At 31.2% G+C, this 18,263-nt stretch overlaps 1 protein-coding gene across 1 annotated transcript; it reads right to left on the reverse strand.

The window, feature by feature from the left end:
- Positions 1 to 200: 200 nt before the first annotated feature.
- Positions 201 to 11,290, reverse strand: LOC132712917 (26S proteasome regulatory subunit 8). The gene is made up of 13 exons (XM_060695353.1): positions 11,210 to 11,290; positions 8,335 to 8,415; positions 8,002 to 8,071; positions 7,464 to 7,561; positions 7,152 to 7,277; positions 6,553 to 6,714; positions 5,518 to 5,681; positions 5,021 to 5,097; positions 4,406 to 4,482; positions 3,645 to 3,743; positions 2,933 to 3,043; positions 2,164 to 2,250; positions 201 to 1,667 (listed from the first exon to the last, which is right to left on the reverse strand). The coding sequence occupies exons 1-13, from the start codon at positions 11,234 to 11,236 to the stop codon at positions 1,614 to 1,616; spliced, it is 1,233 nt and encodes a 410-aa protein (XP_060551336.1). The 5' UTR covers positions 11,237 to 11,290; the 3' UTR covers positions 201 to 1,613.
- Between the last annotated feature and the right edge of the window lie 6,973 nt (positions 11,291 to 18,263).

Genomic DNA, 18,263 nt, shown 5'->3' on the forward strand with positions numbered 1-18,263 from the left:
GTACTTAGTAGTTTTCAGGCATTGTTGGGATCCTGGGTAGTAGTTTTTAGGCAAGGAAGGGATCAAAGGTTTAACCACTGATCTTTCTCAAATTATATCCAGCTGAGTTACAGACACAGACAGTTGTCTGGCTCATAATAATTTCAACATTTATGGATTATTTTCTAACTATATAATTCATTTATATTTAACAAACCAGATTTTTTTCCAATTTTTATTTTATTTAATATTTTTGATAAATTATACATCAAAATATGAATGAAAAGAAATGAAAACATTGAAAGATTATGAACTGACTAACTTAGCACTTTATTTTTTTTTCACCTTACTGAATAACCACCTGTAGGCAATATACTTCTCAACCAAAATATATACAATAATTCCTATTTTCTTCATTATACAATTGCCAAGAATGCCATAATTCATTCAAATATTCATTTTATTTATGTGGAGAAAAGATCCCTTTCTCCAGTTTGCTTCACTTTCTTGTTTCTATTAAAATTTTCTCTGGAATTGATTGCTTTTCAAGTTATACTTTTTTGGATACCACAAAATCGAATGTGAAATTCATTAAAGTGGATTGGTCTATGGGCACATTTTCCATTACAGTGTTTTCATAATGATTGAAACAATAGAAATGTACTATTTGGATATTTTAACAAAATATTTTTTGGAAATTTTTTTTAGATAAATATTCTATGTGATATAGTATTTGGCATTTACATCATGAAGAGTATTATTTACTTCTGGAACACTTTATGATCTGCTTTAAATAAATACGTAATATCCCATCATGTATCTCAGATTTTCCAACAACATTCTTAAATAATTTTTTCATGGTTGTTATCATACTTAATACTATCAACCTAACTATTTATGGTATTATAATATAAACCTTCCATTATGGACCAATTCACTTAAAAAAAATATATAAACAGGCAATCCAAGTAGGATATGTGTTCAACACCTCTGTCATGCTTACTGAACACAAGAAATACTCTAGTTTTAAATACTCTCATAATTCTTCTCTCTTTTTATTGTTGGTTGGGTCAAAAGTCACACCAACAAAGAGAAGGTCATTTGGCGACTTTCTCTTGCTTTACTAATGGAGGAAGACCTTGGACGCCCCTTTGTGCATTATTTCAGGCATAAGCAGGCATGTGCAAAGTACTTTCAAGGTTCTGTAAGCTGATCTATTCAAGTGCAATCATAAAGTATATATTACCTTAAGACAAAACCTCTTCTGATATAATTAGCAATATCAAATATTTTTCTATCAATTTTCTTTAAAAAATGAAAATTGGCTTTACTTCGAAACTGGCTACTCGATTTTCTTACAGCCATCATATCCAAGAAATATGTGCATCATTTAATATAAAAAATATTGAATGCTTGATTTTATATTCAATATCAATGTAAGTCATGCAGAGTTCATAAATCTTTCCAAAATGCAGCACTATATAAATCCAAATTTAGATTCCTTATCCTTTAGTGTCCAAGCCTATTCGGGCTAAAGTAACTGGACAATAAAGCGAAACAAATCTTTTGAGAAAATCGTTGCTGTTGGAACTACATGGAGAATGAAAGTTAATGATGATCACAGAACTAAAGGTCTACTTCCATTGTTTCTTGATTGAGAAATTCTTCTCTGAATCCTTCAACATAATCTGTAATAACAATAATAAATGTAAGTAAATCTTTAAAGTAAAACAAGGGGGCCATTGGCCTGAAAGCACTAATACAATAACCATGTTGTTTCAGTTTTTAAGGCAATCTTTACATTTTGTTAAGGGGCCGAGGAAGAAAGGGGTCCTATCTCGTTGATGGGTCCACATAACTGGCTTTCCTAAATAACTAACCAGTAATTACTAAATGAATGTGTACTAATCCTACATGATTTTTGAATCAGCAGTGAGAAACAAATAACAATTATGGCATTAACCTCAATGATGGGGATCAATTGTCGATGAGTAATTTCTAATGATGCAAGGGTCAAACCCACTTGGCCACAACTCAGCTTTGGTTTCAATTCTTCAATGATTCTAATTCCTCACTTGAGCGGTTTGTGCCATTTTTGTTCCACTCCATACTTCGGACTAAATACTTAGTTTACCACATAGAATCAAATAAAGTAGAAACTAAAAATTATATAAAAAGTGTTACCTTAGCAACAGCAAGTTCAAAGTCCTCCTGAGTGACATGTACACGCCTTTCTCTCAATGCATACATACCCGCCTCAGTACACACTCCCTGAAATACACATTTATATAATAATATATCATCAACTTTATCCAATAACGAGACAGGACAGGGCAAAGAATGTCAAATTCCAAAGCTACATTAGTCCATGTTAGATGTTCACTGACATTTGCATTCATTACCTATACAATTTGATTGATCGATGCAAAAACGGACATAACTTCTTCATTGTGTAATACGAGTTATAGCTATTTCGTACCAAACCCTCGATACAGTTTAACATCAACATGATTTAAGTTTTCATGGTGTTTTTGTTTGTTTTTTATTACAAAATTTGCCCCTTCATAAGTTTTCCAAGCAAATGTTATGGCAGCAGTAAGGTAACACCATGGACTTAAACAAAAAGTAACTAAACGGCTACATAATGTAGATTTTAATGGTAAACTATATGGCTATCCTTCAGAAAGCAAAATGGATACCCATAAAGAATTACCAGTTCACAATGGTTAACCATTTAAAACATCCTTCAAAAGTAAACTGAATGGATAAAGATATATTAACTTAATTATTTTAATGGTGGCAATATAATCATAACATTTTTAATCATTACATTTAAAACTTTCAACTCAACCAAGTTTTTGTTTTTTACCCAGGTATGTACAGATACAATTGGGGTCTTTGTTCATTTTACCATCAAAAGAAGAATCTTTCACAAAAGATCAGCAATACTAACCTTGACCTCTGCCCCGGAAGCTCCCGGCATCATTTCAGCTATCTTACGGAGATTTATACCTCTAGTTAAGTTCATCTTTCTTGAATGAATCTTAAGAATATCCAAACGAGCCTGAAAATACATTCATTAAAGATTACAAAACTCTTTATTACATGTCCCTCAAGTCTGTAATATTAAAAGTTTGGTTAGCTGACCATTTAATGTTAAATTGTTGTTATGTATGACGTTCATACTAATTTGTTTTTGAAATTATTTTTTGTCCAATAGCATTGCTGCTGATTGCAGTATTTCAGATGAATCGTAACACATTGACTTGGGTAAGTCGGCAAACTATTAATCAGTCTAGGAAATTGCCTTTTTATAAACATTATTTCAAACACTAAATTGGTCAATGTTCATTAGTAAGCATTTACCAAATTAAATAGGTCGAACAACTGTGCCATTTGTGACAAATGCTGATTTATAAACACTAACCTATACAAAGTAAAAAGAATTCTGTTGAAAATCTATTAAGGCTAGACAATGGAAGCTTATTTCATAAACTTTTACAAATCATGCAGATAAAATATGTGCAAAAAAATTCAATTGCAAGATAAATATGAACCTTCCTTCTTTGAAATGGATCTATGAAAATATGACCATTAAAATAAGACTGAGACTGTTCTTAAAAATTTATACAAAACTTTTCACTACATCTTGTATGTTTGCTTACCTCTTCATTCGGTGGAGGGAATTCAATTTTTCTGTCAATTCTACCTGGTCGCAATAATGCAGAATCCAAAATATCTATTCTATTTGTTGCCATTATCACCTATAATATAAAATAACAGTTACATTTATTTTTGTTACTTTAAAGGTACTCCATTGAGGTTTCTTGACATGACTAGAAGTATTTTTTTATACCATTTGATAAAAGTCTATACCATTACTTATGTACAAAATTTCAGATTTTTTTGCTCAATCTGTTATTTCCAGAATTATCATTTTTATTGGCCAAAGACCTTTAAATGAAACTCAAAATTGGCTATGAATTTCATCGAATAACATTCTTTCAATTAAATACTGAGTATATTTCATTATTATCTGTTCTTGTATTTAACAGTTTTAAAGTACCGCAGTTGATCTATGTAAGATTTCCAAATTTTATGTTTTCAGGCTTTCGGACCTCACTGAGGATTCTTGATAAGACATGCCATTTTGTAATACCAGAAAATACTGACAAAAGATGAGAACCCATATGCCTACATTCTATAGTAATCTTTCAGTCTAGTTGAAAATGTCAATATTAAATTATTAAAGCATTAAGGACAAATTTCGGATCTTAAATTTTATCTTTTTGGGCTTTTGGACCTTACCAAGGCTCCTTTAAGATAATTATGCCATTTGTTAATTTATGAAGCATTAAGGACAAATTCTCCATCCTTTAAAATCTTTAGAAACAATTTTGCGTTAAAATTACAATGGAAAAATTACCTTTATATTTTGTTTTGGTTCAAATCCGTCTAACTGATTGAGAAGTTCTAACATAGTTCTCTGCACCTCACTGTCACCTGTTTAATAAAAATACAAATGATAAATAAGGTCTGTCAAAAGTACAATCATGTTAAATATCTAAAGATATCAATGTCTGCATGTTTGATTGTCTGGGTTTTATATAGATTTTAACAATTTTCTTTTTTAATATCTCGGCAGTATCTCGATCCACTTAAATTTCGGTTTCAAAATTTATGCTTTGTATTTTTCATGATGACTGAATACCACATCAAGAAATGAGCCATTAAATTTCTAAAACATTTTCATCACATAAAAAACAATTTCCTAAAAAAAAGATAATTTTTTTCCCCCACAGTGTAAGTGAAACAAGGCTTACTCCTTTTTGGCTAATTGCTCTTTAACTATTTTGTTAATTGACATTTTTTTTCATGATATTACAAACTTACACGATCAAATTCAGAAAAATTACTCATAAGGCGGCAAATGCCCATTATAACAGTTATCTCTATAACAGTTATCTCTCTAAAATCAATATTGCTGTAAACGATATAAAATGAAAATAAAATGTAGTTTTATCATAGAAATCATATTTACCACCAGATCCACTCTCTAATCTAGAAGAACCTATAGAATCTATCTCATCCATGAATATAATAGATGGTGCATGCTCTCTGAAAAGTGAGAAAAAAAATATGTTCATGTAACATACTGTACACCCAAACTATATAATATATATGACATGTTAAGTTATAGTAACAGGAAAGTAACCAAAATTTTGTTATTTTAATAACACTAGTATAGTTTGCATAACATAATATTCTCTTGTGTTCAAAACAAGAGAAACCACAAAATTCACATATTATTTCAGGCATTCCTAGGCACCAATATAGAGCAACTAAACTCCTTTTAAAAGCCAGCTTTATGACATCTTTCAAATGAAAGAATTTACAGTCAAAAGCATATGTTTGGACCTTAAAGTAACATGAAGGCCTCAAGAACAATAAATTGACCTCTTTTGTAAACAAATTATTCATTTAACAGTGGACATTTTGAAATTTTAAGGTCGGAAAATTAATTAGGAAATTACATACCTTGCCATCACGAACAACTCTCTAACCATTCTTGATCCCTCCCCGATAAATTTCTGTACCAACTCTGATCCAGATACTCGAATAAACGTACATTCTGTATGATGAGCCACTGCACGTGCTAACAAAGTTTTACCCGTGCCTGGTGGACCATATAATAATACACCCTACAAAACAAAGTTAATGATCATCATAAAAATTCCTTAGCCCAAAGATATGTCTTTACCATTGTTAATCTGTTAAATAATATGGTATTTTTTAACATAATCTTGTATAATACTATAAGTCAGTAGTTGTAATTTACCTATACAAAGCAATCATCTCTTGTCAAATATATAATCCATACAAATTGCTTTAAGGTGTCAAATAAATAGAACCTTCCTTGATAAATTATTTCATACTTTGAATATTTATTTCATGAAAAAAATGTGGCATACAAGTTCTACTGGCTGCCATTATGGTGTTACTATAGCTGCATCAGAAAGTTTAATTAATCTCCTTTGTGCACGCCTGGGGGGGGGGGGGGGTATACTTTGCTTAAGGTAGTGCCAATCTACAAAGTTGCTAACTGGCTGCTTAATTCAAATGTGTTTATTTTATTTCTAACCCTGTCCACTGAAGCATCAAGTTGTAATAACCATTATTAATTATTTTTTTAATATTAGGCACGTTTTCACTTCAAATGTAAGGCTAATATGAAGTTCATCAAGACATTATGAACATAAAACAAGGCTATTATGCAAAAAGTACGGCCTTTATGAGAAAACTCAGAGCTATTTTGAGATTGGTGAATTTTTGATTGGCTCTCCAGCTCGGCCATTATGAATCTGCCTTTTTTTTCATTGGAAAAAGTCACCTTTTTGAATTGCTGCAAGGTAGGTTTGCGAGACATTTTTAAAACAAGAATATCATTTGCAATACCTCAAAACATAGGAATTTCACATAAGTTATTTTTTGTTCACTAAGTAATTAACTTTTTTAGATTATGTGTAGTTATGTATCTCATAGTCTAACTATCATAATAATTTGTTCACAAACCTTAGGTTGTGCAATTCCTAAAGCTTCGAACAACTCAGGATGTTTAACTGGCAGTTCTATGACTTCTTTGATCTCTTTTATTTGTTTATCAAGACCACCGACCATCTCGTACGTGGAGTCCGGTACTTTCTCCACCATCATGAGACTCACTAACGGATCAACCTGAAATGAGAAAATCAGATTTATTTTCAGCACTTAACACTAACTTACATCTTCTACAGATATTACTCAGAAAACCTGTTTTGTGCCTCAAAGTGATAAGCCGTAATTCTGCCGAAAAGATTACTAAATTGCAAATTCATGAAGGTATGTGCCATGGCATTTGATGACAATAATTACATGAAAACTTGGTTTAAAATCCTTTGAAAAATGCTGAAGTTGTGCACAGAAATTGCTTACACCAAACTATCTTCCTGCCAACATTAACCAAAGAAATAACCGCGGTTTTCCATGGCAATGTATGGGAATACCTGTATGAAAAAAATTAAGTGCACATCATTTTTTTCAAAAGACACATGTTCCCAAATGTCTAATGAGAATTTAACTTATCAGACAACCACATAAGTTAAACTTTTATGTAATGTAACATGTAAACTGACCTTATTAGGTAGAATTTTATGTAAAGTATAGCTGTCATTTCTCAAGGCAACTCGGCAGTTTGGAGTGACATCATTAATATCAATGTTCTTGTCCAAGTCAACCACAAATTTTCCCTCTGGATGTACCTGAAAAATTAACAAAATATTTATCACTTTGTGATACCAACAAAAACTACAATAAAGGTTCTGTGATTTTTATTATGATGTTATACCAGTTTTCAAATTTTCCTACAAGCATAATTTGCTACAATCATTTATCAGCAATCAGGCATGCAGATGTGTGTAGATATAGATTAAATACTGTTAACTTACCTTTACAAGTACTTTCTTTTTATCCATTGGCTTTACCACCTCACCTACATATGACCCTTGCTCTTGTAGTAACTGTAACTCCTCTCTCAACATGCGTACTGTAATACACAGGAAGTTTTGACAATATTAGACATTACTCAAATACCCTGAACTCATTACAGAACAATCAGCAATGAAGGTGTGGATAAAGCACAGTCTGTGCACCACAAAATATAGTACTATCTATGACAGCATTCAAATCAGTGCAGAAGAGTATCTGACAAGACTCTATATGTATGGTTGATCATATTAAAACTTTCTTTACACAACAACAATATCAGTTGGTATAACTTTCTTATCAGATTTGTGGTAAATATCTTGACATTATCATGCTTGTTACTCAGAAACTTTTAAAACTTAGTAATTAATTCTTTTACAAATGTCACTATAATACTAAACAGAATAGTCAAAATTCTGATGAAATTGAGATATATATATTATTAAATGAATATGTAAGACTATTGCTGTCATGTTTAATCTGACAACTTTGCAAACATACCTTTGGCATTAAGTTCATTTCTTTGCGCTTCAAGACGTCTTAAATTTTGTGTCTTCTCTGTTACAACAAGCTTAAGTAAAAAGTAAATAAATATTTTTATAACCACTAAAAATAAATTAGATATTACTTTATTTTGTTCAGAAATGAATTTCATTACATGTCATATAAAAGGCATTTCATCTTACATCTAAAGATCCAAGATTGAAAAGCAGACACATGAACATTAAGCAAACCCTGCCCTTTTGGACAGGCCCTCATTGATGTACTTACATTAAACTGTAACTATTAAGCTAATAAAGATTTTGAAAGACTGTTTTAACCATAATCCCATACCTGTAATGTTTCGATTTTACTACCATAGTATTGCTTTATACCCTCATGGTTTGGTGGAGGGGCATCATCAACATCCATCTTCTACAAAACAGAAACAATTCAAAAATTTTTTATAAATACCATACACAAGTCTTGAGATATACAAGTATTTCTATAAGTTTGATAAAATTTTCATCAACTGTAAAAATTTCTTGGTAAATAACAGAGTAAGGCGCTTCACAAGTATCAAACTCAAGTTCAGCTTCACAACTCTGAACTGAATTTAATGCCACTTTCATAACCAAACATTTAATGCTGCCAGGGCTAGCACTGGCAATTTTTTACTTTGAGCCAATTCTTCGCGGCGAAAATTGCCTGCCTGTATTTTTATTTTCAAATCAGGCAATGGTACAGCATTGGATATTTAGAAAAGCATTAACTATTATCCAACTTAATTTGGTAGCTACATTTTTATTACATTAACAAATCTTACATATATGAGTATAATTTACAGTCAGTAATTATAATTTTAATCTTAGAGGTCAGTAACTATAACATTTGCCAAAAGTTACATGTAGGCAGCAAGGTTCCCTTAAAATCTAAGTCTGTGGCAAGGTAGTGACATAAGGTCAATCTTTTTTTTTTTCAGGAATACTCTGTATGTCAAATAAATTCCTTCTCAATTTTATATTTTTGGAGCCATAATTAGGTCAGATTTCAGGGCCAAAATACCCTTCTTTGTAGTGGCCCAATAAAGGCAGCTTCCCCAACCAAACTAGCCTCCTTTTTCCCCAGTTTGGTCCTCAAAATCCCACAGTCTTTTGAAATTTCCCATAGAATTTAGAACAAAATTAAATGATGGTGTTGAATTTAGGTCTTTTACTGCCTTATTAGTATTTCCCACTGCTTTTTGCTGTCCTATTTTGAAGAACATTCCCACTGCTTTTTGCTTTTCTATTTTGAAGAACTTGTTAACATTTTGTGTTAAATTTGAGACCCCTTTTCCCAAGGTATGCTAAAATCACGCATATTTTCCCCAAGAAAAAGGCCAAGGCCCCTTCCTCAAAAATGGTGTTTGGCCCTGGATTTTATTGGCAATAACACCCTCCAACCACCACAAAAAAAAAAAAAAAAATCAACAACAATAACTCTATCAACTTGTAATTCCTTCGATCTGTTTATCAACAACGATAAAATTTACAGGTCAAGTTGCCAACTGCAGAACATAATTTGTCGCCATTTCATACCCAAAATGCTGATTTGATTAGCGATAATCTTTAGATGCCGCTAGTTAATGTTTCATATTGAATATTAAGACCAATTATCCAGTGCATATTCAACAATCTGCCACAGGTATTTTTCACACCAATTAGTGTCGTATTTATCAGCTGTCACATGTAAACAGTGTATTAGACTGTGTTACTGTTCATATCAATATTTCGTTCCGAACGGATTTACAAATATAAACCAGTCAATGATCCACAAAAAGTAGACTGTGTCGCTGTGTTTTGAGATAAGAAGTGATAAAACGGAAGTTGTAGATGGAAAACCAGATGTGTACTTTTCCATTCTTAAAATCGAAAATGCTAAATTTAGACTGGAGATTCCAAAAGTCATACTTTTCTTAAGTTTGAGCCAATCGTGATTTTCTTGAGCCAATTTAATTATTTTGGAGCCAATTTGCTCATTGGCTCCTGCCAGCGCGAGCCCTGATGCTGCTACAATATATACAGTATTTCAACAAGATTTTAGGTTTATTTTCACCTTTATTTACCCTAAATAGGCTGAAATATTTCAGTTTTTTTTTACAACTTGATGAATCAGAGCTAAATAAACATTTCATGTTAAAATATCTCAAGTAAATGAGGTTTATTTTTAATCAAACAAAGAAAAATGTGGGTTATAATTTGACATTTGCAAATTATGTCAATATTACGCTTCTTCTTTCAATATGTTAACAGGTCTAGGATTTCATGATATTTACGGACAGTCTGTAAATTTATGGACCATCTTTAATTTTACAGATTTTTCTATCTGTAAATTTATAGACATTAAATGCGAAAATAGTATAAGTTGTATTTAAATTAAAAACCGCAGGTTAATAAGAATAAATTTACTGATTATATGATTAAATGTAACAGTATGATAAGATTCAGAACAATTTGTTGACTTTCAATTTTCACTTTTAACAAAATTTTCAAAGTCATCATACAAAGATGAAACTTATCTCGTTAGCTTTGTTAATAGAAACAATCTATATAACAACTTGTTTTAAGCTGCGGATTTTAGTATAAAACTAAAAATAGCAAATTTAACACTGAGGATCTGTAAATTTATGGACTGAAAAATCTTTAAATTTATAGACTATCCATAAATTTACTGACAGTCCATAAATATCATGAAATCCTAGACCTGGTTAAGGAATATAACTGGGCAATCTCCTGGATTAGACCCCTATGTATATTTCAGAAGTAAAACCTGTATATAATACACTGAAGAAAACGGAATGAACCTTATATATACTCCTGGTTTAGAACCCAGGGTCTATTCCAGGATATAGCCTATAACTGTTTAACAGTAAACTTCACATTTTCAAGTAAAATCATGCTTTGAGGAAATTTTAATATCTTTTGTTCGGAGGCATGACTTTAAGCCAAGAAAACATGGAAAATGCGGACAAAAAATGTATTTTTCTGTCAAAAATATGAAAAACACTGAAAAAATATGAAGAACGCTACAGAAATATAATTAAAATAAGGCATTTTTAGTAACAAAAAAGCTTAAATATATTACAAGAAGCAAGGTAAATTATACATGTTATAAATAAAAGAACAATTGTTGTTCTAAAACGTGGTCTTAAGGGGTATTTTATCATTTGAAAGTAAATTGTTCTCACTTGATTCGCCATTTTTCCCTTATTCATGCGGCGACAAGCGCTTCAGCGACAGTGATTGATCAACAAACGCTTGTTATAATATAATTGCGAAAGGTGCCCTTTATACGCGACAAGTCTCAGTTGGAATGTCTTGCGTTTTTTTACATAGCCTTTTTTATACTCTTGAGAAACCAATTACCCCACAATCACAAGTGACCTTTTCATTTTATTTTAATTTTTCATGGTATAATAGAATGAGGAATCCTTAATTGTTGGGATTTGAACTTAAGACACTCGGACCCTTTTGACATAGATCTATAGATCTACACGAACGTTACATACAGTATATGTCTATTCATATTTGAATTAAATTGTATGTTTATAAGTTTACTAGCTACCATTAGGAAACCTGATAATTTCTAATAAACATATCATATTTCTAGTAGTATATGTGGTAACATTGTGTAAGTGTAGATAATGTTTAAAATAATACAAGTTCTCGTTTTTAGAATGTTTACGGTAATTCCTATTGTGGTGTTCATTGTTCATTTTTTTCTATTGTCCTTTGTTACGGTTGATTGAACTTGTTCTGCAAGTTCAGTTATGGATGATTGATTTTGTTTCAAAGTTATTTTTAGCTGATTTGGTTATGGGATAGCTATAGCAATTCTTGGTAACTGACCACAACTCTCACTGCTTTCATAGTAAAAAATATCGCTTTATGATATTTGATGATTATTCCTTTATAGAAATGACAATAGATAATAATATATTAAACATAATAAGATACATAATTTACATTCTACTATCACATATTTGAAGACCTCTTCTACATATTAAACCTGTTATGTATATATTTATTTTAATTGTAATTGTGAACTGCTAATAATGTAGACATTGTGATTATTGCTTTCTGTTAAATATGCCATTATGAATTTTCTGTTGTATAATATTTCTTTGTTATTTGTATCATAATCATTTTTGTTATAGTAAGAAAAAATACTAATTTATGCAATATTAAAATCTTTATTTTATCATAACTGTACTGCATATTGTTTCTAAAAAGAATAAAATAGTATTAATTTACTGCATAGAAATAATTTACACATATTTATAATTTCTAAATCATTTACATTTATTTATTGATTTACAGTACAGTATAGATCTTTTGTTCTTCTGTTTCTTCTCCATCAAAATTCGGGTATAATATCATAACTTTCCGCTGAATTAATGCTACATGTACGAGTTACTTACCTTGGACCACTGAATCCCTGAATTAATGCTACGTGTACGAGTTACTTACCTTTGATTGATCTTCGACATTTGCTCACAAAAACTGCAGAAGTGCTACACGTTTAATTTGATTTAGATGGGGTGGCGTCATTACAGTTAGAAAATTAAGCAGACAGAGGTAAAAACAATGCAATATTTAAATTTGAATAATTGTAGTTAAGACGAAATTAATAGAAATCATGATTAGTTTCTTTTCCCAAATGTTTGAAGGTGTTTTTTAGCAATTTCGGAAAAATGAACTGAGACAGCTACCATAAGTTAAAAAAAAATCAAGAAATATATTGTTACGCCATTATTATGTAAATTAGTAATAATATTTTACCAATAGATGAATTAAAATCTTCATTCAGAAAAGCATAATTTAACACTATAATTATTTGGTATCTTGTGAGTATTTGGGCATATCATATCTTAGAGTTGAAAATCAATCAAACAAAGATATTTTTTTTATTAACTGTACATCTTAAGTTGAACAATTAAGGGACACTGAGTGAGATAGATAATTGACATAAAATTTTCTTGTTTTTACTCAAACTGTCTCGAACTAGTCTTTATAGTCATCATTCTTCTATAAAAGCTTTATCTGAATTAGTTTTACCATTTATCTCCCTTTGATATTTTTTCTATTCTCATTTGATAGAAAGTATATTTATGTACAGTATGAAAAACGATGATAAAGATACTGATTGTTTTTCTGATAAAATTTAAGGAGCCTATACTAATATAGCATAGCATTGCATAGTCTAGATCCTATGGGACTTGAATGGTCATTTGTCTCTCACTGCTGATTCAGACATCATGTGGGATTAATAGTTGGTCACTTGCAGAGAAATTAGTAATTACTGGTTATAGCCAGCCAGAAAGGTGGACTGCCAAGATATGACCAAGTACATGTAATAGTTAAAATCAGGGTAAAAAAAAGAGAAAAATAAACAAAGAAAACAATATTGTTGTCTGCATAATTTTAGCATTTTCACAATGAAATCCCTGAAACTTACAATAGACAAATCCAAACAGATAAAACTTGCTTTACAGACACATTATGCCTTAGAAATGAACAAATATTTACTTCTTTGGAAAGATCAAAAATGAGTTTTATAACATTTAGAAATAATGGTTTTAGAGCATGTGAGATGTTTGTTACCTGAATGAAATATCACTAAATGTAAAATAAAATGTTATAAAAGCAACAAAATGTAAACAAAACAGTATTTTGACTTCCATACAGAATACTAAATCACTATGAATGTACTAATTGCCAAAAAGCACCTGAAGAAGGAGAAGAAGACAGTTCAGGTAATTTGACAATTAATAACTATAAGTCTTGTTAGAAACTATAAAAGAATACCAAAAATAAAAAGATTTTGAGAAATGAAAAAGAAAGCATAATGGGCCTTTAATAAAGTCGTCTGTTTTTTTTTCTGGACTCTAGACATCTAGTGGAGTATTTAAAAACAGAGTTTTATTTCAGGTGGAGAAGTCACAACATTAAGAATAGGACTCTGTCTGCACGAACAGGTGGCTGCTAATGTTGTGGATAAAATGAAGCTATACCTAATTGTTTACTATGATCATTTTAACTTACAAGTTATCAAAATGCCAATTCTAACAGTATTAATTTTCTTCCAGTTCGTTTTATAATTGAAAGGCTCCAGACTTCATTTTTCATATTATGAAATAAATAATGGCAGAGAGTTTGTTTGAGCCAAAAATAAAATATAGAACTAATTAATTTATCAAAACAATTTAGATAACTAATTTTCTGCCATAAATTTCTGGCAGTTATCTGGAAAAGGGCATCAAATTGGCTTTGTGTAGAACAGGTTGCACAGAAAGTGTACTTGTAAGGTACAAAGCCCCAAAATTATTTTGCAAGCCTTACTTTCATCAGTTAGTTTAAAACATTTGTCCAAGGTCATCTTTCCTGTTTCTGTGCCATATAACCTAAATTGTGTTCGTGCACACTAAAAACCAAAAAAAAGTTTAATCAAATTTGTTCAAGATTGCAAAGAATAGCTATTTTCAAGTTCGCAACTTAATACTTGACCAGTGAGCGAGGTCATTTTCATTTCCATGTTGATGAAATACAAATTGAATGACCTTTTCTAAAAAAAATCACCTGTCAATAAAGACCACATTTTTGCCTTTGTCTACGCTGATGGTTTTTAGATAGGTTTAACTGTATTTTGATATAAATCCATCTGGTCCAGGCCATTTAGATAAGTGATTTTCACAGATAAGAATTCATAGAATAATTTCACTTTCTAGCCCCCCCCCCCCCCCCCCCCCCCCCAAAAAAAAAAAAAAAAAAAAAAAAAAGAATAAAAAAAGAAAAGAAAAAAAGACAGAAAACATTTTCTGCCTCAATCTTGGTGGGCTATTTTTGTCTCTATCTTAGTCGGCTATTTTCAGTGTGAAATCAAAAGGAGATTTCTTGTCCGATATGGAATTAAAATTCATTTAATATCACATTTGGCACAATACACACATAGATTGCTATCCTGGTTTCTCCTGTTACCAATTTAGATGATACATCAGGGAAATATTTTATCTTGATTCTCATGATTTTTTATGATCATGATCCTTCCATGATAATTTTTTTTTATCAGATTCATGTGTGAATTTCCCCTGTATGTGTTCTTAGATTGATCCAGGTAGTAATGTTTTTACTGAATTTGCATAATTCTTGACTTGACCTGCTTTGATTTAGGAACTGTTCATTATGAATTTAAAGGATTTCAGGATGAAATTGCTCAAAATGAGTATAGAATTTAGTAAAAGAACACATACAACAGGCAACCTTGCTCCTGAACAGGCTGAATTGAGGCCTGCAGCAATCGCTACACCACAGTACAGGTCACTGTGGCATTAAAGCCCTGCAGATATCGCTCCACAGTACAGGTCACTGTGGCATTAAAGCCCTGCAGAAATTGCTATGCAACAGTACAGGTCACTATGCATTAAAGGCCTGCATATATCGCTTCACCACAGTACAGATCACTGTGGCATTAAAGGCCTGCAAAAATTGCTTTACCACAGTACAGGTCTCTGTGGCATTAGAGCCCTGCAGATATCGCTCCACAGTAAGGGTCACTGTTGGCATTAAAGCCTGCAGAAATTGCTATGAACTGTACAGGTCACTATGCATTAAAGGCCTGCATATATCGCTTCACCACAGTACAGGTCACTGTGGCATTAAAGGCCTGCAGATATTTCCTCACCATAGTACAGGTCACTGTGGCATTGTAGGCCTGCAGATATAGCTTCACCACAGTACAGGTAACTGTGGCATTAATGGTCTGCACTCACTGTGGCATTAAAGACTTGCAAATATCATTTTACCATGCACCTAGCACCTTCAAAGAGATAAAATTTATATTTTTATATCTCAGCAGGTTATTTTTAGTTTGCCTGGTAGTTGATGTAATCAGTAAGGCGGCCTCTTCTTAGGGTTATAATTTCTTATCAAAGTTATGATTCATAGGTACAAGGTTTACATTAACCGAGAAATTTAAAAAGATAACCAAAATTTGAAATTTGCACTTACATACTACTACAGCAAAATTGATTTGCGGTTGAAACCTGAAAAGCATTTTGGAGTCTTTGCAATTTGTTTGAATACATCTGAATTCAGTGATGATTTTTTTTTAAGTTTATGGGATTGATAGAACAAATGAATTAATTAACTAAGACATCTGAATCTACTGTAATTACCTACCTTATAAATTTAGTAGAATCTTTTGTAATGTTTGCTAAAGTAATTAAAGTTAGGAAAATGCTATTAGTGCTTTGGACCCCATTTCAGTCCCTTTATAGGTCAGGAGAAAGAAAAACTGGTTAAATGTTATTAAACCCATTGTTTGCTAGCATCAGCAGATTCTGGCAGACCAAGATTAGCCAGCACATCTATGCCATCTGATCCTGATTGTATAAGTCAGTAAATATTTTGAATATTTTCTTTATATTTCCTTAAAAATTATGGATGCCAGACAGAAAGATGGACAAATATACTACGCATATAGTATTTTATTTTAGGTTTACAACGGTCAAAAGCTACTACTAGAAAAGCAGACTATAGAAATTTCATCCCCTTAGTGCAATAATGGTTCAACTCCTAATAAATAATGTAATGAACTTAAACCCATTATTGCACTAAGGTGACAATTTCCATTTTTCATCAGGCAAAGTTTAAGTTGTATACAAAGATTTAAAGAATGAATATTTTTTTCATTTTTTAGGAATTTATATTTCATAGAACTTTAAAATACAACCATATTACTCCTACACCATTGCATAATGCAAATTTGTCAACGCTACAACACTTATGCTAAGGTATTACATTATGCTAAGGTATTACATTATGCTAAGGTATTACATTATGCAAATATATTAATGCTGCAACATTTGTTCTATATACATCCTGCTCTGAATATAGGAAAACTTCGATCAAATTATCTTCCAAAATCTGCTGATAAGAAATAATGAATTTGTAGTTGTAATTAAGATTATGACGTCATCTGCATTCTATCGCATGTGGTGTCACATTTTTGCACCAGCTGCATCATAATTGTCCTTGTAAGAATTGATATTAATACATATCCGATATGAGACTGTGCCAACTTATAAAACTTATTGCTTGGTTAAAGTGACATTTAATGTACTCATTTTTTCCACTGTCGAGATGAGTTGAATTATTAATATATTTCAAAAGATTGGCTTAATTGAGGATGAAAATTGTGTATGATACAATATAAATACTACCTAAATTATAATTTTTTAATTTTCTTTTGAATAATATTTATAGACATCTATCATAGTAAAATATGAACTATCATAGTAAAGTATGAAACTGAACACAATTAAGTTCATTTGATATTTACCTATTCACTGACAATTTACATGTCACTTTAAAGAAAATAAATAAAAAAATGCTGATGTTTTGGAAACTGATAGTTTAAATCACATTGACACATAATGTTTAGCATATTTACTGTTGAAGGAAAACCTCAAATATATATAAAAAACATACATCATTGTATGTTATTCCAGGATTGAGCAGAGAAGTGAGAAGAAACAGCCATATTATAGACTTGATAGCCCTCCTCTTTATTATGATACTTAAAAGAGTTCAATGTCCTATGCAAGACTCAAACACCTGGCAGGTAAGGAGCAATCGATTAGAAGTCAGTGACCTTTACCATTAGATCACCACAGAAATCCCTATTCCATTTGAATGTGGTATATTGGTTTAAGGTGTCTTCTGTTCAACCCAGGGATCATGGCTAGGAACTTTACATGTATCACAACCAAGTATCCTTGTATCTCACAATCATGTACTGGTTAGGTCCGTAGTCATTTTAAATGATTTACAAAATTGAATTAATCAGGTATAACCTTAAGCTTGGTAATTACTGGTTAGTTATCCAGGAAAACCAGTTAAACTTAAAGTGTCATTTGTTGATAAATTGGTAATTACTGGTTATTTGTAAGTGCATCAATTGTGGAGAAATTTGTAATTACTGGTTAGTTATCCAAGAAAACCAGTTAAAGTGTCATTTGTTGATAAATTGGTAATTACTGGTTATTTGTAAGTGCATCAATTGTGGAGAAATTTGTAATTACTGGTTAGTTATCCAAGAAAACCAGTTAAAGTGTCATTTGTTGAGAAATTTGTAATTACTGGTTATTTGTTAGTGCATCAATTGTGGAGAAATTGGTAATTACTAGTTAGTAATCCAAGAAAACCGGTTAAAGTGTCATTTGTTGAGAAATTTGTAATTAC

Source organism: Ruditapes philippinarum, unplaced genomic scaffold (assembly GCF_026571515.1).
Source record: "Ruditapes philippinarum isolate M1 unplaced genomic scaffold, ASM2657151v2 ctg313_1_1_1_1, whole genome shotgun sequence".
Lineage (NCBI taxonomy): Eukaryota > Metazoa > Mollusca > Bivalvia > Venerida > Veneridae > Ruditapes > Ruditapes philippinarum.

Coding starts and splice junctions, on each gene's coding strand:
- LOC132712917 (XM_060695353.1), bottom strand. CDS start 11,236: ATGAATAAGGGAAAAATGGCGAATCAA. Junction 6,715..7,151: donor ATAAAATTCTACCTAATAAG/GTCAGTTTACAT, acceptor TTCTCATTTCAG/GTTGATCCGTTAGTGAGTCT. Junction 3,744..4,405: donor AACCAAAACAAAATATAAAG/GTAATTTTTCCA, acceptor TTTATATTATAG/GTGATAATGGCAACAAATAG.